General features: G+C 34.8%; 1 protein-coding gene across 22 annotated transcripts in view; it reads right to left on the bottom strand.

Moving 5' to 3' along the window:
- Positions 1–26822, bottom strand: part of DLG1 (discs large MAGUK scaffold protein 1) — a 193173-nt gene that overhangs the window by 58235 nt on the left and 108116 nt on the right. For all 22 annotated transcript variants that reach the window (XM_037525322.2, XM_054700463.1, XM_037525320.2 and 19 more), the window contains 6 exons: positions 24249–24299; positions 21700–21824; positions 18913–19082; positions 17849–17985; positions 10795–10939; positions 1240–1360 (listed from right to left, as the gene is read on the bottom strand). In XM_037525322.2, coding sequence (XP_037381219.1) covers positions 1240–1360; positions 10795–10939; positions 17849–17985; positions 18913–19082; positions 21700–21824; positions 24249–24299 — 749 coding nt within the window. The remainder of the gene's footprint in view (positions 1–1239; positions 1361–10794; positions 10940–17848; positions 17986–18912; positions 19083–21699; positions 21825–24248; positions 24300–26822) is intronic.

The raw sequence follows: 26822 nt of genomic DNA, 5'->3' as shown, positions 1-26822 counted from the left end.
TAAAGATAAATAGACTTGCATATTGGCATCAGAAAACCAATTTTCTGATTAGTCATTCTAAACACAATTACTTAGCACCTATTAAATTTTCAACATTGCTAACTTTTGAAGAATAGGATAAAGACATACATTCACATCTGACCTAAAAGAGATCATTGCGTAGGGCCTCCCCGGTGGCGCAGCGGTTGAGCTCTGGGTTGCAAAGCTGCCCGCGGCCTCTGCGGCGCCGGTTCGATCCCCGGCTACTCCCTGGCCACCGGAGGAGGGTCCCACATGGCGCGCAGACCTCTCCTGCCGCCCGCTGCTCCCCTCAGCAGTGTACTTCGGTCCTTCTGCCTGCTCTGCTCCCCGCTCTGGCTCTGGTGAATTCTCTCACCCTCCCTCACTTCTGACTGTACCCAGTGCATGTATAAACAAAACAAACAAACAAATAAATAAATAAAACATGCCTCTATTAAAAAAAAAAAATCTTAAAAAAAAAAAGAGATCATTGCGTAGAGTCAGGAGTCTGACAAAGAACAATTGTAATTATGAAGATTAAAATAAAACCCCACTAATAATAATGCAATTAATAAAAACATTAACAGGCATACATTTAATATATGCTGTAGTTAATATGAAATAATTGTACAAATTATAAAGCAAACTGTACAAACATAACAGTTTTTCATTCCTATGTATTGAGTAATTTAAAAAGAGCTAACATATTTTTTTATTTATTTTTTCTGACCTAGTTAAGAATTCTTTGGAAATAAAAAGAAAATCTACAAACTTCAATGCAGTTAGTTAATGTCAGATGAAAGCAAATTTTAGGTGTCAGGATAACAACGATACATAACAAAGAAAAGACCATTTGTTGAATTCTCAACATGAATCAAATAATTACCATAATGTTTCTGGTATTTATTAAATAAGAAATAAATGAAAAGCCAGTAGATTCTTAACTTAGCTTTTACAATTGCCAATCCTATAAATAAATAAATAAATAAATAAATAAATAAATAAATAAATAAATAAATAAATAAAAGGCTATAGTAAAATAAAAAAATGGGCAGAGATTTACTTGGAATATAAAATATTTTTTACATTTCAATGAACCCTCCAATGAAAAAAATTAAGTTCACCACTTGCCAATAAAAATTTTGAAGCCCTAAAATCTGTGGCTATGTTATTTGGCTGATTATAACTACATCTAATAGTTGACTTTATGTAAGAAGATGAATGTTTTTACTGCCTTACCTTGTAATTTCATCATCTGCAAGCATTGCTTTTGAAACAGGCGAATATCTGCCTGGTGATGCTGGTGTCTGGCCCAAGTAGGAAGATGAGCTAACATGGTTATCAACATGCTGAGAAGAAGCTTCAAAATAAAGAAAGCAAAAACTACTTGAAACAAATGAAACAAGTCATTCACTATCACATTTGAATCATTAATTTTAAGATTAGCTAATCATATTCACTTATTTATAGGATTTGGTAAAAAAAAGTATCAGGTAAGAAATAAGATCAAGTTTCCAAATAAAAACTAGTTTAGTTATTCATCTCAGTAAAACAAACTTATTTTACTTGGTTTCGTCTAAGAAAATACAGCCAAAATGAGTTCTACATTAACTGATTTGCAAATAAAATCCAGGAAGCGCCCTTAACAAGATTGTCACAGAAAAGACTAAAGTAAATCTGAAGTAGAATAACTTTAACTTTTCTGAGAAGTTATGTGCAGATTACTAGTCTTAAAAAGTATATATACTCAAGTTTGTGCTTAAAAATAGGTACAAACAGAATATGCTCAAAAAAGTTTTAAGATAAACTGAATTGGCTTCCAGTCTGGCATATAAGGAGCTTAGAAGTCAATACCTTGTTCTAACAACTAAAAAGCTGTACAAACTGAAAAGTCAACAGCTCTTCTTAGAGTGAGAAATACTGAGAAGCACTGTAAAGTTCAAAGTTCAGAAGCACAAGCTCACCAAAAAGACTGAGACTTAACCACAAGACTATGGAATATTTTCCCTCCCAGAACAGCTTACTGAAGGCGTATTATAGCAGCTCTTTTTAACAGGATATTATGCCTGCCTATCAAGAAAAAATTACAAGACTTAATGAAAGGCAAAAACACAGTTTGAGAAGACAGAACAAGCATCAGAACCAGATTCAGACATGACAGCAATACTGGAATTATTAGACGAGGAATTTAAAACAACGACCAATATGTTAATGGTGCTAATGCATGAAGTAGACACTATAACAGATGGATAATGGAAGCAGAGAGATGGAAATTCTAAGTAAGGAAAAAAATAAATGCTAGAGATCAAAAACACATTGACAGAAATGAACAATGCCTTTAATGGGCTAATTATCTGTAGCATATGGCTGAGGACAGAATCACTTAACTTGAGGCTATCTGAATAGCAACCTGTAAAAGTGAAAAGTAAAAAGAAAATAATGGGGGAAAAAGGCTGAAAAAATGAATATTGAGGAGCTGTGGGGACAACTAAGGGCATAACATGTGCCTTGAGGGAATACAAAAGAAGAAAAAGATGTAGAAGAAACATACAAAAGAGTAACTACTGAGAATTTCTTCAAATTAATGTCAGACACCAAACTATTTTTCTACGAAGTTCAGAGAAAACAAAGCAGGATAACTGACGAGAAAATTCACCTAGGCATATTTTTTCAAATTAAAAATAATTAATTTTACAAAATAAAAAAAAATAATTTTTTAAAAAAGAAGAAAAATTCTGAAAGTCAGAGCCTCAGAAAAAAAAAGCCCTTTAATGACAATGGTGCAAAGAATTACATCTGACTTCTCAAATACCACCATCAAATACTCAAAAAACAGTGGAGTGAAATATTTAGTGTTGAGAGAAAAGAACTAACTGTGCTCCCTGTGAAACTATCTGTCCTTCAAAAGAGAAGAATTTCTTAGACAAACAAAAATTGAGGGAATTTGTTTCCACTGCACACGCTCTCTGAAATGTCAAAATAGTTCAGAAACTCAGCTTTACATAAAGGAAAGAAGAATATCAAAGAAGGAATAAATGAAAGTAAATAAAAAATTTATTTTTCTTGATTGAATTAGTAGATAACACTTTGAAATAAAGACAGCATTATTAAACTGTGAATGTCCGTGATGATACAAAAAGGAGGAATTAAGATTATTTGGTTATTATAAGGTACTCACACTACAGGTAAAGCAGAAGAGTGTTACTAAAAGTGAACTTGGATTAGTAATACATGAATAGTGCAAACTCTTGGGCACTATAATTGATATGCTAAGAAGGAGAGAAAAGCAGTATCATATAACTCAAACCATAAAAGGCAGAAAAAGAATAGATGACAAATACAGGGACAAAGATCAAGGACAACAAATAGAAAACTAAGAAACACGATAGATCTTAACCCTTTTAAATCAATATTCACTTTGAATGCCAATAGTCTAAACGCACCAGTAACAACACAGAGCAGATTAAAAAAATGAACTATCATCTGTCTAAGGAAATCCCCACTTTAAATATAAAGACACACACAGATTAAAAAGTAAAGGGATGAAAATAGATAGCCCATACTAATACTAATCAAACAAAAGCAGAAGTAGTTACATTAACTTCAGACAAAGAAGATTCCAAATTAAGCAAAATTATTATGAATTTTTATAAGATAAAAAGGTCAATTCTCCAAGAAGACAAACCCAATTTTTGACATGCACATACTTAAGGACCTAAAGAATATGAAACTGCAGGAGGCAAAAACTGACAGGAGAAAATAGATGAATCCACATCCCTTTAAGATAAATGGAGATACAGTGGGCAGAAATTCATAAGGACATAGCTGAGCTTGAATATCATTAATCAACTGTACGTAATGGCTATATATACTACTTCATCCAAAAATAGCGGAACACACATATCTTCTTAAGTTGACATGGGACATTCACCAAGAATGACCACATCCTGTGCCATAAAACATGTCTTAAAATTTTTAGAAGAACAGAAGTCATATAATACCTGCTCTCAGACCATAAGGGAATTAAACTAGAAGACAATAACTCAATGAATGCTGAAAAATCCTCAAATATGTGGTGGTTAAATAACATATGGGTCAAAGAAGAAATCTCCTAAGAAGTTAAAAAATGCTTTGAACAAAATGAAAATACAACTTAACAAGATTAGTGGAATCCAGCTAAAGTAGAGCTTAGAGGAAAATTTATAGTACTAGCACACATATTAGAAAAGATCTAAAATGCATCATCTTGGGCCTCCCCGGTGGCGCAGCGGTTGAGCGCTGGGTTGCGAAGCTGCCTGCAGCCTCTGCAGCGCCGGTTCGATCCCCGGCTGCTCCCTGGCCACCAGAGGAGGGTCCCACATGGCACGCAGACCTCTCCTGCCGCCCACTGCTCCCCTCAGCAGTGTACTTCGGTCCTTCTGCCTGCTCTGCTCCCCGCTCTGGCTCTGGTGAATTCTCTCACCCTCCCGCGCTTCTGACTGTACCCAGTGCTTGTATAAACAAAAAAACAAACAAACAAATAAATAAAAACATGCCTCTATAAAAAAAAAAAAAAAAAAAAATAAAATGCATCATCTTAGCTTCTATCTTATGAAACTAGAAAAGAACAAATTAAATTCAAAATAGAAAAAAAAACAATATCAAATAGAAGAAATAAAATTAAAGCAGAAATGAATGAAATTAAAACAAGGAAATCAATAAAGAATATCAAACCGAAAGTTGGCTCTTTGCAAAGTACAATAAAATTGATAACCCTCTATCTAGCCTGTCTAAGAAAACAAGGAGAGGTGACAGAAATTGCTAATATGAGAAATGAAAGAAGAGACAATCACTACATATCCTATGGGCATTAAAAGAACATTAAAAAAAACTATTACCAACTCTATGTATGATAACCTCAATGAAATGGTGCAATTCCTTCAAAGACACAACCTGCAAGAACTCAAAAAAAAAAGAAATAGACAATCTGAGTAGGCCAAAGTCTACTAAATAAATTTAGTCAATAACTGATAACTTTCCAAAACATACAACACCAGGTTCGGACAGGTTCAATAGACACTTTATCAAACATTCAAGGAAGAAATTACACAAAGTCTTCATATCATTTCTTCCAGCAGATACAAGCCACAGGAATACTTTCAAACTCCTTCTATGAATATCGTATTATACTAATGACAAAACCAAAGAAATTACAAGGAAAAAGCTATAGACCATTATCACTTAACACAGATGGAAGAATCCTCATAAAATACCACAAATCAAATCCAACAACAAATAAGAAAATTAAAAACCACAAGTATCTGAGATTTATCTCAGTTATGAAAGACTGGTTCAACATAAAAAAATTAGCATGTGGGGACTACACCTGAGAGGGTGGGGGAAACAAATATTGTTCAAAAATGAACAATCATGTAAAAAATAAAAAAAATAAAAATATTAGTATAACTCATTTTGTCATTTAATATGGTTCATCTTGTCAACAGACTACAGAAGTCTCATGATCCTATCAATAGGTACAGGAAAAGTAGTTGACAATACTCAGTATCAAATTATTTTTTTAAAGATTTATTTATTTATACAAGCACTGGGTACAGTCAGAAGCGCGGGAGGGTGAGAGAATTCACCAGAGCCAGAGCGGGTAGCAGAGCAGGCAGACTGAAGTACACCGCTGAGGGGAGCAGCGGGCGGCAAGAGAGGTCTGCACGCCATGTGGGACCCTCGCCAGGCGGATGGGGATCAAACCGGTGCTGCAGAGGCTGCGGGCAGCTTCACAGCCCAGCGCTCAATCGCTGTGCCACCAGGGAGGCCCTACTCAGTATCAATTTATGATAAAAATTTTAGTAAACTGGAAATACAAAGGCATATCCTCAACTTGATGTAGAAAGATGAACAAAATCCTATCATTAACATCATACTGAGTGGTGAGACACTTTTAGTTTTACCATAAAAATATGGAACAGGTGAAGGATGTCCTAGTTAATATAAGACAAGAAGTGGAAATAAAAGATGTACGGATGATAAAGAAATAAAACCATCACCATTTGCAAATATCATGATTGTCCATGTAGAAAGTCTGAAGAAGACCAAGAAAAAAATACCCTGAACTAAAAACCAAATATAGTGATACATTTTTTTTTTTTTTTAGGATACACAGTTAATTTATAAAAGCCAAGTGCCTTCCTATATACTTGCAATGAGCAAGTAGAATTTGAAATTTAAAACCCAATAGCATTTACATTAGAAGTCCCCAAGATAATATACATAGGTATACATGTAAAAATGTAGAATATCTCAAGGAAAACTACAAAACTCTGATAAAAGATATCAAGATAAGAGTTAAGTATATGGAGAGATATTCCATGTTCATGGAGAGGAAGGCTCAATATTGTTATGGCATTAGTTCTTTCCAACTTGCTCTATAGCTTCAATACATTTCCAATCAAAATACCAGCAGGCTATTATGTGAATATTGTTAAAGTGATTCAAAAGTTTATATGGAGAGGTAAAAGACCTAGAATAGCCAATGCAATATTGAAGAACAACACCATAGGAAGCTAACACTATCTGAGTCCAAGATTACTAAATATAATTTGACATAATCTAAATCTTACTGACTCTTGACTCTGACTCATAATCTAATTCCTTTACTGTATTATCAAGTTTAGATGTGCAATATTATGATATATAAAAAAACATTTCATTTGATCCTTCAGATGACCAAAATATATTTCTAATATGATTTGGTCTTTGTCCATGATTCCTGGACCACAATTCCCCCAAATCTTTGGAATTTCTTAAGTTTTGAGAAAGATAAAGGTCTCTTTTGTTATCTCAATGAGGTGACTTTTAGAAAGCACCCAAGGATGGGGTTGGTTGCCTGGAGAACTTTTATTCCCCCTCATTACTTTCGACATGCTGGGAGGGGAGAGGACATAGAGACTGACTCAAATACAAATGGCCATGATCTACTTATTTGTGTCTGTGTAATAGAGCCTCAACAAAAACTCAAAAGGACAGGGTTTCATAGAAGTTCTGGGTTGTTAAACAGGTGGAGGTGATGGGAGACCGGTGTGTCTGGAGAGAATAGGGAAGCTCTGTGTCTTTTTCTCATATCTTACACCATCCATGTCTTCCATCCAGATATTCATCCGTATCCTTTATCTTATGTTTTTGAAAATTGGTAATCCAGTAAGTAAAATGTTTCTCTAAGGTCTGTGAGCTGCTCTGACAAATGAATAAAACCCAAGGAAGGGGTTTTAGGAACCTCTGATTTAAATAACCAATTTGGTTAGAAGTACCACATGACACCCTGGATTTCTGACTGGCATCTTAAGTCCAAGGAAGGGGGGAGGGTGTCTAGAAACCTCCAATCCATAGTTGGTTGTTCAGAAGGACAGGTGACAAGCTGACTTATGACTGGCATTTGAGAGGGAGGAGGTTGTAAGAACCTCTAATCTGCAGTTGGTCAGTCAGAAGCACAGGTAATAATCTTGGGTTTGCAACTAGTATATGAAGTAGAGGGTAGGATGGGGGCAGAACCCTTAACCTGTAAAATCTGAAGCTATCTTCAGGCAATAGCATCAGAATTGAATTGAATTGCAGGACACCCAGTACTAGATAAAAAATTGCTTGGAATTCTGTGCCACGCTGAAATTTGGTGATCAGGACACCACAGAGAGCAGAACAAAAAAATAATTGGACAAGAAATTCAGCAGTCAACTGTTCCAGCCAGAAAATGTACATTTCTTCCCTGCCCGCCATAAATACTATGTCTTTCTTTAATTAAGGAGCCCCTTCTGGAGGAGTCACTCTCATGTGTAATACATAGTATCTCACATGGCAGGACCTAAAAATTAAAGTCCTTATCAAAGAAATGACAGCCCCAAAGACTGATAAGATAAAACAATGTTTTTTCCTATATCACAAAATCTTACGTAAAAGACTTTACAGAAAACTATAAAACAAGGGAACTTATTTATTGTCATTATCAAGATTAATGACCCACGTCCTCCAAGATTTGGGACAGAACCAAGTACAAGGGCTTGAAGTAAAAATGGGGAAGATCAGTGCCAAATCAAAGTTTAACAAGGTTTTCCAGCTGAGAAAAACGTAAATTAAAAGGGAAAAGACATCCAATGCAAAAACACGAACATTTAAATGTCACCACAGAAACTATGTTTTCTGTCAGATACAACGAATATGTTTCCCTTCAGCAGTAAATTCACTTTATGCCTGGGTACCATATTTGGTTATTATCTGTACCTGTATTTATAACCATTTGACATTTATGGTCATAAAAACTACAATTTTGTCCTTATCTCCAGTTATGTTCTGCTTTTTAGGGAGCAGAAATGGAAGAAGACAGCAGGCTGAACCATGGTTGAGATTTTGTCAGTGAAGAAGGAGGGGTCAAAGGAGTAAGAAGATATGTGCAAGGAAGTGACTGTATGACCTACCTGGAAGCTAAACTAAAAAAATAGGTAAGAGGAAACACCAGGGGGCAATCAAGGGATAGGGTCACATGACAATGGTCAAAATGAGGATGGACTGTTATTAAAATAGGGTAAAAGGAAATGAATGTAGTCAGAGTATGGGAAGATTTACATAGAGATTTGAGAGATGGGAAAGGTACTGATAATAAGATCTGAAGTATTATCTTGGAAACAGTGTAAGCTGAAATGGAGGGCAGGAGAATTAGACAGAGATAAAGAAACAAAGAAGCCAGCCTGCTGAATGAATCATCAGTGTGGATTTTGTTTGGACAAGACTAAAAATGACACTGTGAAGTAGCAGCAAAAGGGCAATGGACCTGACACTAAAATATAAGTAATGATCAAACCCCAAATGAGGAGGAAGACACTAGAAGACTATCAACATAAAGGACAGGCTGTAGGCTGAATAGTCTAATGGGAAGGGGGGGGGCTTCAGGTGAGCTGATAGGTTAAACAAAATTTCGTAAAAACATTTTAAAGAAATAATTTTTAAAAACCCTCACAAATTATTTATGAATTATATATTAGTATAAATACGGACTAGAAGTATCCAACAGTATTTGCCTAAGAGGGGCACAGAAATAGAACATTTTGAGGAAGCTGAACTAGTAAACTTCAACTTTTTTGTGTTCTATTTACCTCAATAATAGATTTTAAAAAATGAATGAAAAATTCTACTTATGCATATAGGGAAAACAACTAATCATTATTTAATCATTATTCTTTAGGACTAGCTCCTCAATTTTTAAAAATATTGCATTAGATATGTAAAGGGATAATGCAATAAAAAAATAACATTTTTAAAGTTCCACATATTTGCAAAAATAACCTATTTGTATACTTAACGATCACCAGGACACCAATTCTAAATTTGTGGAAAAAGTATCACAAATGTGCATAGTTATCCTGAACAGAGAGGCAGCATAATAAATAAGAATTGATGGACAAAAGAGTTTATTAATGAATTTGCATCTTTAATCACAATAAAATTATATAAAGTCATAAGTTTATGTACAAGACCAAGAATATGTAAGGATTTTAAATAAGTAGCAAAATTCTTTTCTTTGACAAATGAAGTATGTCATCACTTTAGTTCATTAGAGGGGCTGAATATTATTAAGGAAATAATTCAGTTATACTGGGTAATTAATGAATCAATGAATACATAATAAAGATCACTGAAGGACAGTATATGTATTTCAAAATATAATTTGTATTTAACTTACAATGATTAGTGAGGGTAATGAAATTGAATCATTTTAAAACTGGAAACATTGCCACTTATGAAATGACAAATATCTGAAAATCCTATAACTAGATATAGGAAAATGTGCGAAAGCAGATTAAAGAGTATATATGGGTGCTTCTAATAGCAATGAATGTACCAATCAAGTAAAATTCATTATTTCACCAACAAGAACACATTAAAATTAGATTTAAATCTCATCACACTGGGCCCCCCTGGTGGCACAAGGGGTTAAGATGAGTTCAGCAACTTTGATCTTTGGCCAGGGAGATGACCCACATGGCACAGCAGACCTCTCCTGCCTTGCCCGCTGCTCCCCTCAGCATTGTATTTCGGTACATATTCCTATTCTGCTCCCCACTCTGTCTCTAGTAAATCCTCTCACCCCTCACATCTCTGGCCTGCACCCCAGTTCTTGTATGTATAAATAAATAAATTTAAAAAAAAAAACCTCATCACAGCTTGTGCATTAAAAAAACCTGAAAATCAAATACGGAACTGAAAATTACCCAAGTACTTTCACAATTAAATTCTATGCAACACAACTGTACTGCACACAAATATAGTTAGACAATACACTTACAACTTGACGTACAAAGATACTATCTGCTCTTCTGCTGCTGACAGTATAAAAAAGCCCAAGTTTTAGAAATATTTTAAGACAGTGTTTTTCAAAGTGCAGTTCATAAAACAGAAGTCAGAATCAGTGTGTGTGTTAAAAAGACTTGCTTATTAAAGTATCAGTTCTCTATCCCCAAATAATTATAACAAAAAAATGTGCTATTTGAAAATATCTATGGTGAATGTTATTTACATGAAAGTCTGAAAATCATTAACATAAATGTTAAAAGTACTTAATGCTCTAAAATAGTAGTTTAAAAAAGCCACCCAGTTTTCTTATGAAGATTCAGACTTAAAAATTTTTTAACTATGAATTTGGTAAAAATGTTCAATAGTTCCTTTAAAAAATAACTGTGTAATGTTTAAACTTTATATTGGGAAACTTTTATTAAAATATCTCACATCTAAGGAAATAAGAAATCTAAGTAGACTCACAGTTGGTGATATCAGGTGGTGCATAGCCATCGTTCATATACATACTTGTGGGTTTTGCCACTTTCAAATAAACAAAATCAGACGTGTTCTTTAAGGCAGTTACCGCTTCTTCATGAGTAACTTCTTCTAAACATACACTATTCACCTAAAAAAAAAAGAATCCCAGAAGACATTTAAGATATTTCATTCGCTCTCTGCATTTTGGTTATAAATAATTACACCAAAAGATAGAGAAAATGTGAAAGTGATTTATTATTTTTTTTTTTTTAAAGATTTATTTATTTGTACAAGCACTGGGTACAGTCAGAAGCGCGGGAGGGCGAGAGAATCCACCAGAGCCAGAGCGGGGAGCAGAGCAGGCAGAAGGACCGAAGTACACTGCTGAGGGGAGCAGCGGGCGGCAGGAGAGGTCTGCGCGCCATGTGGGACCCTCGCCGGGAACCAGGGATCGAACCGGCGTCGCAGAGGCTGCGGGCAGCCTCGCAACCCAGCGCTCAACCGCTGCGCCCCCGGGGAGGCCCCGAAAGTGATTTAAAGAATACAAAAGTTAAATGGAAAAAAGGTAACCATTTTTATTATCTATGGTATTAACTGGTTTTTTTATGATTGCAAGTTAAGGTGTTTATGAATTTTAATGGAATAGCCAATCTAGATTCTAGTCCCTGTTCCCCTGCTCTCCAAGCCCAAGCCTCCTTTCCATTCTTAGGCACTCAGGAATGCTGTGGGTATGCTTTAGTGGTTTTTTTTTTTTGTTTGTTTGTTTGTTTTAAGAAAATGAGATTATATTAACATTTTTGTTTGCAACTGAATATTTAATATAAAGTATCTTAGAGATCATCTCAGGTTGGGACACACAGAAGTACCTAATTTTAAAAAGCTATTGCACAATACCCCACTGAGTGATCATAATCATAATTTATTAAGCCATTCCAGTCTTAGACACATAAACTACTCTTTTAGATGAACGTACTCACTAACATTGAATATCAGTGTGCCCATCTACTCAGACTTTTGCCAACAATGAATATTATCAATTTGTTTAAAAAGTCTATAAAATGATGTATGTTTAGAATGCAGAAACACTAATTCAAAGGGATATATATACTCCTGTTTATTGCAGCACTGTTTACAATAGCCAAATTATGGAAGCAACCTAAGTGTCCAATGACAGATAGTGAATTAAGATGTGGTACTACTACGCAGCTATTAAAAAAAGGTAAAATCTTGCTCTTTGTGACAACATGGATCAGATTGGAGGGGGATTATATTAAGTGAAATAAGTCAGAAGGAAAAAGACAAATGCTGGATGCTATCACTCATATGGGACACAAAGAAAACAAGGGGGCAGGCAAAAATAAACTAAAACAAACCCTAACGGCAGAATTAAAGCTACCAGAGAGGAAGAAGTAAAGGTAGGGTGCAAAGGGGAGAGGGGACCCAGTGCACTATGGCAGAGGATTATGAGTGCTTTGGTGTTGGCATGGTGTGGTAACACACATCTGAAGAGGTGTGAACCTGTACCCTTGAATCATATACAGTGTCGTAAGAATATTACCTCAATAAAAAAAAATACAATTTTAAAAGATGCATAATTTAATTTGTACTTATATTATCTTAAAGTATGTATTTCCATTGTTAGTAGTCAAGTTGAGATTTTTTGCAATTATTTATTAGTCATTCATCTATCTTCTGTATAGAAACAACTGATTTTTAGGTAGTGATGTTATATTCTGGCAACCTTACTAAACTTGTTTATTAGTTCTATCTGTAGGTTCCTTGGGATTTTCTATGTATAATATGATATAGTCTGCAACCCAGTTGTAAATTCCTTTCCAATCTGAATGTCATCTTATTGCCCTGGCTAAGATTTTCAGAACAGTGTTGAATAGGAATGGTAATTTCTATATTTCTAGAAATTTAATTATTTCATCTAAGTCTTGGCATTTAGCTGTTCATAAACAAAGTGTGTCCCCTCTTTAATGCCTAACTTTAGAGATTTAAGTGTTTTTTACTCTTGATTGCTCTAGCTCAAGGTTTGTAAATTTTACTGACCTTTTCAAAGAAACAAGTTTTGGTTTTGTTAATCTTTTCTATGATTTTCTTATTTCTTATTTTCATTAATTTATGCTCTAATCATCATTATTTCCTTTGTTCTGCTGGGTTTAGATTTAGACTGTCCTTTCTGACAATATTTTTTCAAAGAAATAAAATACTATGTTTGTAGTGTTTTATTATTTTTAAAAAATATTTATTTATTTAAGCATACAAGAACTGGACTGTAGGCCAGATGTGCACAGGGTGGGGTGAGAGGATTCACCAGAGACAGATTGGGGAACAGAACAGGCCAATTGACTGAACTACACTGCTGAGGGGAGCAGCAGGTGAGACAGGAGAGGTCTGCTGTGCCACATAGGTTAGGATGGGAAGTTCAGGCTGGGGACTCAACTCGTGCTGTGCTGCAGTGGCTGAGGATAGCTTCATAGTACTGAGACTTAACCCCCTGTGCCACCAGGGAGGGCCCTCTTAGTGTTTTGACAAAATTTCTGAAGGTGACAGATCATAACTTTTCCCCACTGATTATTATTGATTTACAGGGCTTCAGCTGCATAGTTATTTTTATGGTCCCACACTACCATATGTGGTCTTCTACCACATACAAGGACTGTTTGTATTTTGAAGACTTGTGGTATAGTGCTCCTTTGTGGTGTGCAATGAGTTGTGCATCTGAGTATTTTTTCATACTTGTAAAAACCCCTTCCTACACTGAATCTTTCTTGGCTGTGTAATTAGCTTCAGCCAATGAGATATTAGTAATTGTGATGCAAAGAGAGGATTGAGAAATTCCAGGTACTGAAGTCTGTCTTTCTTGGAAAGCTTGCTTTACGTGAGTCAACTTGGAAGTGAATTCCTGGTCCTAGTTAAGTAATTACATTGGATAATATGTGAAATAGAAATAGGCTATCCTGAATGGATCCTACACTAATTGTAGAAGTATAAGCAAACAAATAATGGTTGTTATCTTAGCCACTAATTTTTGTGTTTAATTAGTGATAGACAACATTAGACAGTGATACAGACAGCATTAGATAATGATGTAATTTTTGTGTTTTCTTTTGCAGCATTAAATAAGTGATATAACTGATAAGATTTCCTCAGTAAGTCAATTACAACATTAAAGAAAGAGGATAATACAAAACTTTTATACCGGCACAAACATAAAAGGATAAACTGCATTTAGTGAGATGTGAAGATTGTAGAAGGAGCAGGATTGTGGGGCGGGAAGGAATCAGAAGTTCACTTTCAGATATATTAAATTTGAGATGACATTTGAGGTATACAAAAGGAGGCTACATAAAATCTTTTAGGACTTTTCAAATGTTTTGATATGAACCACTGTTAAAATATTTTGATATTTACCCAAGAACAGAATGAGTGTGGGTATACAAATAAAACTAAAGTTCAGAAGATAATACTTATCCCCACCATGTTCAATGAGACCACTGACCACCTATTAAAGAGAGAAGAGAAAATGTACAGGGACTGGATCCTGGATCACATAAATGTTTAATGATCAGGAAGGTGAAGAAGTGCCATAAGGAGAATGAGAATGAGTGGCTAGTGAGATAAGAATTCGAAGATTCAGGGTGACAAGGAAAACAAAAAAATGACCGAAGGAAGGTGTGACAAATGATTAATAAGAGGTCTGCAAAGATCTCAGCAGAATGAAGACTCCAGGCTTACCTGCTCACAATCAAACTCCAGAAAACAAAGCCAAAAATCTCTTGAGGAGAGATTTGAGTTGGACGAGTTGAGTCCAACCAGAGCACAGAGGAAAAAGGGTTAGCAAAAACTTTTGGTAAACTATTTTTAGAGTGATAATGGGGCAGAACAAGACACAGGGGAGAAGCAGCTGCTGGGCAGAAGCCACTACAGATATTGACTAGGGCACATATCAATATCTGGGTCTCCTGAGATACACTATACTAGATAAGGGAGTGTGTAAGGTGACACTCTGGACAGAAGGTGCACTGTTGGAGAGCTGTAGGGGCAGGAGTGTAAAGACAGAATTACTGGTTTGATACTAAGGCTTTCAATACATAACAGCTGGAGCCTTAATCAGCAGAGAGAAGCAGGTCAAAACACCGGGGTCTCCTCATAAAAGGAGACTACTACTTAGTCTTGGTGTGTGTGTCTGGTATATCTAAAAGTAAACTTCTGATTCCTTCCCTCCTACAATCCTGCTCCTTCTATAATCTTTATTGTTTGAGCCCCTGGATTACTAAATCTGATTTGTTTCCCAGATGAGATGAGTTTTAGTAATTGTTTCTTAAAATAAAATAAATTTTCTATGCATTTCTCTTTCTTGTCTCCTTCTGGGACTACCATGATATGGATGTTGTTTCTGTCAGTTGTCCCACAGGGCTCTTACCCAGTTTCCTTTTTTTTTTTTTAAATTCTTCTCTACATTGTTCTATCTGTGTGTTCTTCAATGTTATCTTTGTGGATTGATTAAGTCTGTCCATTGCTTCTATCTGTCTATTGAGACCCTCAGTTATATTTTTTGAATCTGCTATAAAGTTGCTTAGCGCTGTTATTTCTAATTGTAGCTGCCTCATAATTTCCTTATCTTTAGTCTCTTGTTTTATATCCTTCATTGCTTTTCTTGAGTTTGATGAACATTGCCTGAATTTCCCTTGTCATTCTCCCTAGCTCCAGCATGCTGGGGGATCCTCTCGGGGTTTCCTTGCTCCAACATGTGTGGTATATTCGTCTGTCTCCTTATTTTTAATTTTTTGTGGGTTGTAACAGACTTTTGTCTTTGCACCTCTTGAAGTAATCTGAGGACTGGTACCAGCAAGGGGTAGTAAGATATAAAACAGGACCAGGGCAGTAGGGGGCACTAAAGGATCACCACCAGTGGAACTTCCAATCTTGCTGTGGGGGTCAGGGTTGTGTGACGGGGATCCATAACGATATCCTCCTCTAGGCCAACTTCTCAGTGTGTCTTCTAGTCTCATGTCTACTTCCACTCTGGGCTATTCTTTAGCACGAGCTGCAGGATCACAGGCCAGGAGTTGTTCTGCTTTATTTTCAGCAGAGAGCCTACCCTGGGTTGTTTGCTCCTATTATCGGTAGGCTCTTGGGCTCTGGTATGTTCAGCATTTCTGTGTTTTGGTTTTAGCCCTGGGGCAGGAGGTAGCAGTTGTTCTGAGTATCGCAGCCTGGACTTTGAGTAGCAGCCTCCTTTTATGAAGAGACCCAGGTGTTTTGAACTGCATCCCTGCCCTCCCCCCATTAAAGCTCCAGCTGCTCTGTATTGAGAGTCTCAGGCTCAAGCCAGTAATTGTCTCTTCACCAACACCTCTGCAGTCAATTGTCAATAAAACTACAAAGACAAAATTATACCTGGTACTTTCTGACCATAATGTCATAAAATTAGAAATCAACTCTAAGAAAAATACATGAGAACTATGAACACATGGAGACTAAACAACATGCTGCTTAATAGCTATTGGATAGAAGATGAAATCAAAGCAGAAATTAAAAAATATCTTCAGATTTACAAAAATGATGATCTAAGTTACCAGAATCTATGGGATGCAGCAAATATGGTCTTAAGGGGGAAAACAATTGCAATGCTGGCCTATATTGAGAAGCAAGAGAAATCCCAAATAAGCTAACTACACCTAAAGCAAATTGCCAAAGAGAAACAAACAAATTAGTAAAAGGAAGGAGTAGAAATAATGAAATAGAGATCAAAAAGACAGTATAAAAAGGATCAATGAAATGAAGAGCTGGTTCTTAAAGAAGATAAACAAGAGATAAAACTCTAGCTAGGCTAACAAAAAAGAGATAAAAAATATTAATAAACAATCACAAATGAAAGACGAGAAATCGCTACAGACATTACAAATAGAAAAGATTCTGAGATTACTATGAACATCTATCTGCCAATAAATTTGATAACTTAGAAGAAATGGATAAATTTCTAGATCAACATATTCTACCAAGACTAACTCAGGAAGAAACAGATGTACTGAACAAACCAATTACAAAAGCATGGAAATTGAAACAGTAATAAAAAAATCTTCCAAAAAATATAAGCCCAAGCTTAGATGGCTTTACACATGAACTTATCAAACTTTTAAAGAAAAACTAATACCAATGTTGCTCAAATTGTTTTTTAAAAATACATGAAGAAGGGATGCTCCCCAATGCATTTCACGATGCCAACATTAACTTAATGCTGAAACCAGATAAAGACAGCACAAGGAAACTATAGACTAATCCTCCCTGAAGAAAACCATTGCAGATATAATCAAGAAAATGCCAGCGAATCCAATTCAACAGTTTATCACAAGGATAATACAAATGACCAAGTGGGATTCATCTCAGGGATGCGTGCATGGTTTAATACACACAAATCAATCATTAATCATAGCAACAAAAGAAAAATCACACGATAATATCAACAGATGCAGAGAAAGCACTGGATAAGAATCAGCACCTATTTATGATAAAAACCCTAAATAAGACTGGAATAGAAGGAACCTACCTTAAGGCAATAAAGGTCTGATGTTACAAACCAACAGCCAATATAATACTCAGTGGTGAAAAACTGAAAGCAATCACCATCAAAACTGCAATATTTTTCAAAGAAATTGAAAAAAATTGAAATTTACATGGAATCACAAAAGGCCAGCATTACAAAAGCAATCCTGAGAAAAAGGAGAGAAACAGAGGTATCACATTGCCTAACTTCCAACTTTACTATTCAGAAACAGTATTAAAAACAATATGGAATTGGCCCCAAAAGATATGTGGATCAATAGGAGAGAGTCAAATGCCCAGAAATAAGCCCTGGACATAGGAGCACTTAAGCTAAGGTAAAGCAGCTATGACCCCAAAACAAGTAAAAGACAGTCTCTTGAGTAAATGGTGCTGGGAAAATTGGAAAGCCACACATGAAAGAATGAAGTTAGATCACTCGCTAACCCTGTACACAAAACTAATGGATGGTGAATTTTAAAAACAATAAATTTCTCATACTTACAGCTAAAAGTTTATCTCCAATCTGAAGTTTACCATCTTTATGTGCAGCACCTCCTTCAATTATTTTGGTTACATAGATGCTATTATCCCCAGGAATATGCTGATTTCCAACACCTCCAGCAATGCTGAATCCAAGACCTGTAAGGAAAGTATGAGTTTTAGAATTTCATTAATATATATGAACTTAAATCCAGAAGAAAATGATGGTAACTAAAAGGTAATAATTTCATCACACTACTATCTTTAAAACAGAAAATTATGACTTTTAAAATCCTAAAAATTTGTTATGCAATCAGTGGACAATTATAAATTATAGGTGTTCCCGTAATTATAAATAGGTTCCTTCTCCCCATCCACACCTGGTCAGGCTACTTCTGAAAGTCTCAATTTAAACAAATTTGTTAATTCAAAGAGAAATCACAAAATTATATATTTCACTTTTGTATCCCTTCATTTTTAATACCTTTATAAAATGAAAACAATTGAGAAAAATAAAATTGTCTCTGTTGGTTGTAGCATAATTAATAGCCTTCAGAAATGTGGATAATTTTGTTCTTTTTCCAATTAATTTTAAATAAGGAACTTCTGTAATTCATATAGTCTATCGCTTCAGTACCAGACAAATTTGTAGCTTTCTTTCCTTTTCTTATCTGTTGGAATACCACCTTTTCCAAGAAGCCATGAATTAGTCAATATTTCCCTTTATTCTCAGAGCTACTGATATTTTCAAAATTCAGAAATCACATCTTAAAGTCCTCACCGCAGGTATAACCGTTAGTGACATTTAAATATTTTCTTCTTTTAGGTTAGTCTGTGTATTGGCATTTAATATAATTTGTGGATTAATGACTACAAGTTAATATCAGCACTGTACATGATTTTAGTATATTTCAGTAGAATTCTACTTGAGATAAAAGTCAGTAGAAACAACAGAGAAAGTTAAAAAATTCAGGCAAGTCCTGCAGATTAGCAGTGTTGTTAATGTTAATGTATGCCATATATGATTTTACAGTTAAGTATAACTCAGAAATTTCTTACTTAATAATTTCTTAGTTTGACTTATACCTTTAGGACCTTTAATGAGTTTTATTTCCATTATTTTTTCTGATACCGGTTTCCGCCTTTTTACATACAAATGCACAATAGAACCTGCTTCTTTCAATGCTTCAACTGCTTTGCTATGTGTTACATCATGAACATCTACTTCATTTACTCGCAATATACAGTCATTGACCCTGAGGGGAAAAAAATATTAAGAAAATTAAATATTAAATTTAAATATCAATGTTTACTTTGTCAAAATTTTGTCATATTCACTTCTAAGGTAAAGAGAATAATTTATTAATGAAAATACAGGTGAAGAAACTATATGTTAAATCCCAACGTGTCAAATATGCATTTCCCAAAGGCTAGCAAAAGAAATACTGCAAATAACAGACTATACAACACATAAACACACATATACACAGACAACCAATTCCAAGAGTATACAATGGAGAGAAGAAAGTCTCTTCAATGAATGGTTCTGGAAAAATTGGACAGCCAAAGACAAAAAGAATGAATCTAGACCACTCTCTCACTACAGACTAAAATCAATTCAAAACGGATTAAAGACTTGAATATAAGACCGAAAACATAAAATACATAGAAAATAACATAGACAATGAACTCTTTGACACTGGACTTAGTGGATGCATTATCAACAGTAAGAGAAGCAAAACACAAACAAATGTAACATCAAATGAAAAAGCTTCACCATAGTGAAAGTAACCATCATTAAATGAAGAGACAGCTTCCTGAATGGGAGAAGATATTTGTAATTTATCAGACAGGAGTTAAGATCCAAAATATATAAACAACTCAATACCAAAAAACACACAAACCAATTAAAAAATGGGCAATTCATCATGCAGATGATGAACAGAAATAATAAGATGTTCTACATCACTTATCATTAATAAATGCATATAAAAACCACAATGAGATATCACCTCACACCAGTTAGAAAGACTACTATAAAAAAGTCAAGAAGTAATAAGTGCTGACAAGGATGAGGAGAAAAAAGAACCCTCTTTCACTATTGCAGGGAATGTAAATTGGTGCAGCTGCTATGGACAACAGTATGGCGGTTCTTCAAGAAATTAAAAAATAGGGCCTCCCCGGTGGCGCAGCGGTTGAGCGCTGGGTTGCGAAGCTGCCTGCATCCTCTGCAGCGCCGTTTCCATCCCTGGCTGCTCCCCGGCCACTGGAGGAGGGTCCCACATGGCGCGCAGACCTCTCCTGCCGCCCGCTGCTCCCCTCAGCAGTGTACTTAGGTCCCTCTGCCTGCTCTGCTCCCCGCTCTGGCTCTGGTGAATTCTCTCACCCTCCGGTGCTTCCGACTGTACCCATGCTTGTATAAATCAATCAATGAATCAATCAATCTTGTAATAAATTAATTAATTAAAAGAAATGAAAAAATAGAACTATCAGTAATTCTACTTCTGGGTATTTACTTGAAGAATATGAAAACACTATCGAAATGACATATGCACTCCTATGTTATTGCAGTACTATTCACAATAGCCAAAATAGGAAAATAACCACAGTGCCTGACAATAGATGAATGGATTAAGATGTGGTATATATACAGTATTACTCAGTCATGAAAAATGATGAAATCTTGCCATCTGTGGCAATATGAATGGACCTTAAGGGGATTATGTTAAGTGAAGTAAGTCAGAAGGAGAAAGAAATTTATCATATTATTTCTTTTTGTTTGTTTTTTTATTTAAATTTTATTTTTATATTCCCCTTACAATGACAACCCCCTTATTTTCATCCCAAGCCCTCCTTTCCCCACCCCACCATCCCCCATAAAGTGTCTCTGGTTCATAGTTGTTGATTTTGATATTTTCTTTCTTATAGTTATTCTTTTTCCTGGTCCTTTATTTAAGTTTTCTAGATTCCTGCTATGAGTGAGACATTTATCATATTATTTCACTCATTATTTGTGGAATACAAAGAAAAAAACTGAACAAACAAAACAAGAATAAACTGTTAAGACTATGACAATAGACTGGTGGTTACAGCCTAGGGAGAAGAGGCCGACAGAGTTGATTGGTTGACAGTAGGTGGTGACTGGACATTTGGTTGTGGGGCATAGGATGATTGATACACACAAACACACACACACACACAGTGTTGCTGAGGAGAGAAACTATATACATGAAACCCGTTACAGTGTTATCAACTAATGTTACCTCAATATGAAGAAACAGGAAAATTAATCACCAGTCCTCAGACTATCAGCATATACAAGAAATAACAAAAAAGGGATTGGAAAAAGTGCTATAATATATGGCCTAAGGAAACAACAAAGTATGCTAAAGAGACCTTTTGAAATGGAACACTAAAGTAAAGAGACCAATGTTCCTTTCATCTAATTAAGAAAATACATTAACTTAAAGTTTGCATAAACTACTCTCTATGGTATGGGATATAAACTCAAATATATAAGATCCCCTGTATCTAAAATAAGTTTATATGCATTTTTCCCATGTAAAAAATAAGTGGAAAACATTTAGTGAATGTATTTGAAAACATAAAAGGAAACCTATGATTTCTATAATCTGCTCACCATTAAGCTGTCAATCAAATTTATAATATTTAAGATACAATTGAATTCCTAAATGAAAATAGGAAAACAATGCTTAATGCACAATTATTTCATTCATTAACTTGTTACTGGAGAATCTACCTTACTTTAGTTACTGTAAGAGTGTTCTTATTTATAATAATGACTTATTCAGTTTGACTTAAGAAAAATATACAAAATGGATTTGGTATAACAACATAAAATGTAAAACATACCGCAATCTTCCATCTTGGGCAGCTGCTCCTCCTGCAATAATTTTGGTGATGAATATACTTGAGTCATCTCCAATGTGTGGGTTATCTGTACCTCCTGCAATGCTGAAACCAAGCCCTGAATTTCCCTGGGAATAGAGGAGGAACACTAAGATTAGATTTTTATTGATAAAGCCTAGAAATTTCACTAGCATAGGGGACACATATATAAAGGTACATGTGTGGGGAATATGAAGATTCCAAATTAAGAGATGTAAGGAAAACTTTTTTCTCTATAAAGAATTCAGAGACATTACTGCTGAACAGGTAAGAATAAAGAATGCAAACTGAGTACTTCTGGAGTCTAGCCTATGGCTTTTTAATTTAAAAGTATGTACAATTTGTCCCTGGATTAGTCACTCACATGCAAGGTGTCACTATTAAGTCTTTTTCTTTTAGACTGCACCTCACTCATGTTTAGTATGGCAAATCTTTCCTAAGACAAAAGCAGCAAAGGTATTTTTCTGCAGCTATTATTTCTGAGTAAAACCAATATATTGTTTCAGTTTTTAAAAAAAGGGGTAGAATGTGGTGCTTTTCTTCTGCTAACATTGACATCAGGTTATTTTAAAATGACCAAATTGTATCTACTCAGTAACAATTGCCATCATCCTTAATTTGTTTAATTAAACAAAAGGCATATTTTGAAATACCTAAAGCCCAACCTGAGAACTTAAAAATGTGAGTTTATTTGATAGCAAAGTCAATTTTGCCAAAGCTGTGCTATTTTGCTTGTTTTATATACTGAATTTCTGGATAGCATTTTCTTTGAAGAAAAGGTTCTACTGCTACAAAAATAAATTTCTAAGGACAACTGTTCTAAGCAACTGTGTTAATGTTAATTTTTAAGAGAAGATTCATTCGAACTCTGGATTTCAGATAACTCAAGTGGATAGACTTGTACCTATTTTTAACTGCTAGTATTAGTTTAAACTATACTAAGATGTGTTCTTAGATTCTATTTTAATACAATTTTCTTTCTCAGTTTAAAATCTTCAGAAGTTTACTACAGTCTCATAATAGTATCACTAAGTTGTGACAGGTTAACCTAAAGAAAAAATCCTTTATTTTATCTGCTTTTTGAAGAAACTGACCTATAATTTACATATAACATTGTGTAAGTTTAAGGTATAGAAGGTGTTGAATTGATGTATTTATATGTTGCAATGATTATCACCATAGCATTAACAAATACCTTTAAAACATCACATTAATTATCTTCTGTGTAGTGAGAATATTTAAGACCTAGTCTCTTATTCTGAAGTGTATAGTACAACATTGTTGACAGTAGTCACTATGTGCAGTAGATTAAACTGCAATCTTCTTTCTAGTCACAAGTTTGTACCCTTTGACATCTCAATTTCCAGCACTCAAGGTCTTCACTTAGTGAAACATACGGTATATAGTACTAAGTAAAGGAATTTAAAAGGTACTGGGATAGGATGAGAAATGAGTTAAAATGGTAGGATTATATATTGATTATATATCTCAATAAGGCTGAAAAAAATCCCAAAACCAAAATACCATATTGAAATATTTAAAATACATTAATACTATGATTACTTGAAAGTTAGTAGAACTTGTTGAGCAGGTGACTCAAATTCAGGTAGTAGGCAATAAAGATCTACAAATGTCAAAGATCCTTTTAAGGTCTATTTTTACTCACACTACATTTGGCTTCAAATAAAAGTAAATCTAATTATACAGGACTTTTAGTTTTAAATACATAGATAATTCAGTTTCTTAGGGTATTTACCTGTGTGGAACATTTCATTTTCCAAAAATGTTAGAGTTGACACAACTAAAATACATTATCAATTGAACATGGGTATTCTTAATGGGGAAATATGTCAATAAAATTTACAAATCTGAATTTTATCTTTATTTTCTGACTGGGGGAGTATATGATAGTAAGTTTTTGACAAATTCTTGGTAATTAGAACTATGATTATTATTTTGCTGACCATGTCACTTGGATACTAAATGCTTTAAATAATATTTTATATAAAATAATAAAATTAAAAACCAAGAAAAACCTGAGAAACTGTGATAGTCTAAAGAAACCTAAGGAGACATTACTAAATGATTGGGGTCCTAGAAGAGAAAAACAAAACTAAGACAATCCAAGTAAACTATATGTTAGCTGACAAACTAGTTGAAAAAATAATGCTTTCATTCATCACATCCTAGTAATGTAAGACATTAATAGTCACAACTGAGTTCAGGGTAAATGGGAACTTTTTTTACTTTTTGCAACTCTAACACTATTTTAAAATAAAAGTTTATGTTACAAAAATTATTAAAGAAAGGCTACATGTTCTGAAAATACCATGGCTAATTTTATGATATGTAATTATCATATAAACAACTTATAAAAGAAATTAACATCACATGGTTCTGTTTCTGAAAGAGGTTCTGCTTTGGAATTCTGTATGAATGAACAATATAATTAAAGAGTTCTTTAAAGCAACAGACTTATGCATAAAAATCTTAAGATAATTAATAGTTTTTACCCTTTCAAGTGTGATCTCTTCATATTCATAATCTGCATCAGTGCCATTAACCTAATGGGGGAGAAAGCAGCACAGAAATTTAGAATTTAGAAAGTGTGAAATACCAAGATAATTTCTGCATAACTTATTAGTGAAAACCTCTTAAATGTAACAGTAATCCAAATAAATCACTTTATTTTAATAATTTTAGGGAGATTTTCAAGGGTGTGAATACAACTGTAATTAATGAACTGACATTCATAGTATTATAACTTACAAATATAAAAAGGGTATGTATATTCAGCTGTCAATATTACTGAAGTCTGATTCTTTTCTTTGCCTGATCCACACATTTAAACAACAGTCAATTCTTACTGATTTGAATTCTTCAACTTTTCTGAAAACCATCACCTCCTCATTCTCATTTCTATGGTCTTGGATCAACCCTTTGTTAATCTTCTCTAGGCTACTGCCAGTGTAATGTACCTATTATCTTAGATAGACTTTCTCCACTGCTCACATCATTCCAATGTTCACACAAACAAATCCTTTTAAAGTCCAAAACTGTCAGAAACTTATATAAGGCTCTACATCAACTAGCCAAATCTACTATTTAGCTTCTTTCCCAACATACAAATTTCATTTCTTCATAAGCCTTATGTATCATCAAATCTGAAAGACTTGTTCTTTCCTTGACAGATTCTGCAAGTTCCTGCCTCTAAAATTCCTTTACAGGTCCTCCATGTTCTGCAGAGCTTTCTTTTGTCACAGATTTCACTTACATATTTTATGTTCAAATTTGATTCAACATTCAAGTTCTTACTCATATATTAGAGACTAAATACCTTCTCTCATTCTTTTCAATTTAGTCCCTATTTCCTGCTGAAAGAAATCCAGGAGAAGGGTGACTGGTGAAAGGTAAATAGTCCTTGGAATCAAATTAACTTGGATTTAAAACATACTTGAGCATTTCTGGTGATATGAGATTGGGCAAAATATTCAAACTCAAAGAGAGGTTGTGATAAACTTCATTTCAACAGATGCCTCTTATTTTCTATACTTTTGCAATATGCCTAAACCATCTTACCATCAACAAATGTTAACTATTTCCCTTTCCCTTTGAATCTAGGCAGACCCTGGATGAACTCTGATAAAAAGCACATGGCACAAATGATGTTGTGTGGCTTCTGAAGCTACAGAATATGATGCCCTGTAGTGTTTGCCTTTATCTTAGAAGGTACTCTAAAGAACCCCAGCAGTTACAGTATAAAGAAGCTCCAACAGCTTATGAGAAGAGTCAAAAGCCTCTGCTGCTCTCCAAACCAGCAGCCAACACTAACTGTCACTGAGGCTCTTTTAGATCTTCTCTCTTTTCCCAGTGTCCAAGCCAACACCATATGAATAAAAGCCAACACCATATGAATAAAAAGAACCACCCAATTAACCCATAAAATCACATAAAATAATGAATTTTTGCATTTTAAGCCACTAAATTTGAGGGTGATTTGTTCTGCAGTGATAGAATAATAAAACGAAATGAAAGCCATTTTGCCAAACTGTAAAAACACAACCTTCATTGATATCAAATTCAGGGGTTTGGGAGTTTTCTTCTTTAGAGGATTTAAAACATATCACTAGTACATAATTCTTATGGCTCAAATTTATTGAAACCCAACTGACACTTTGTTTTTTCCTCTTTCTCACCTAAAGAGACATTTCTAATTTTTGAGATAATATGTTATAAATGAATATAACCATGCATTTAGAGTTCATATGCATAGACTTCTATGCAACTAGAATTCAGGAAGGTCATACATATGTATATCCTGCTCACTTAACTGGAAGTCTTTTTTTTAAATCAGTAAAAATAAACCCCTATTTGCAGCTATGCCGTTTTTCTTATTCTAAAGGTTATTATTATCATCTTTATTTTTTTCTTGCTTAGACTTGGCTAAAAAGTATCAGTCTTTTTATTAGAGAAGTACTTTTAACATTACTGATTAACCCATTGCATTTTATGCTATTTCTTTTGTACATTTACTTTTTTTTTTTTAAAGATCCATTTATTTATGCAAACAAGAGCTGGGGTACAGGCCAGAGATGTGGAGGGTGAGAGGATTCACCAGAGACAGAATGGGGAATAGGACAGGCAGACTGACCGAAGTACACTGCTGAGGGAAGCAGCAGGCGAGTCAGGAGAGGTCTGCTTCGCCATATGGTTTGCTCCCTGGCCGGCCGGGATCGAACTCGTGCTGCAGAGGCTGCAGATTGCTTCATAGTACAGTGCTTTACCCCTTGTGCCACCAGGGAGGCCCTACTTTTTTTTTTAAAGATTTACTTATTCATGCATACAAGAACCTGGGTATAGGCCAGATGTGCGGGAGGGTGAGAGGATTCATAAGAGACAGAGTGGGGAGCAGAACAGGCAGACTGACTGAAACACACTTCTGAGGGGAGCAGCAGGTGAGACAGGAGAGGTCTGCTTCACCATGTGGGATTATAGCCGGCTAGCCGGCAGGGATCAAACCCATACTACAGAGCCTGTGGACAGCCTCACAGCACTGTGCTCAACCACCTGCGCCACCAGGGGAGGCC

This window comes from Talpa occidentalis, unplaced genomic scaffold (assembly GCF_014898055.3).
Source record: "Talpa occidentalis isolate TD23 unplaced genomic scaffold, MPIMG_talOcc4v2.1 talOcc4.4, whole genome shotgun sequence".
NCBI lineage: Eukaryota > Metazoa > Chordata > Mammalia > Eulipotyphla > Talpidae > Talpa > Talpa occidentalis.
Note: the sequence above shows the minus strand (reverse complement) of the source record. Positions and strands in the feature narration are given on the sequence as shown.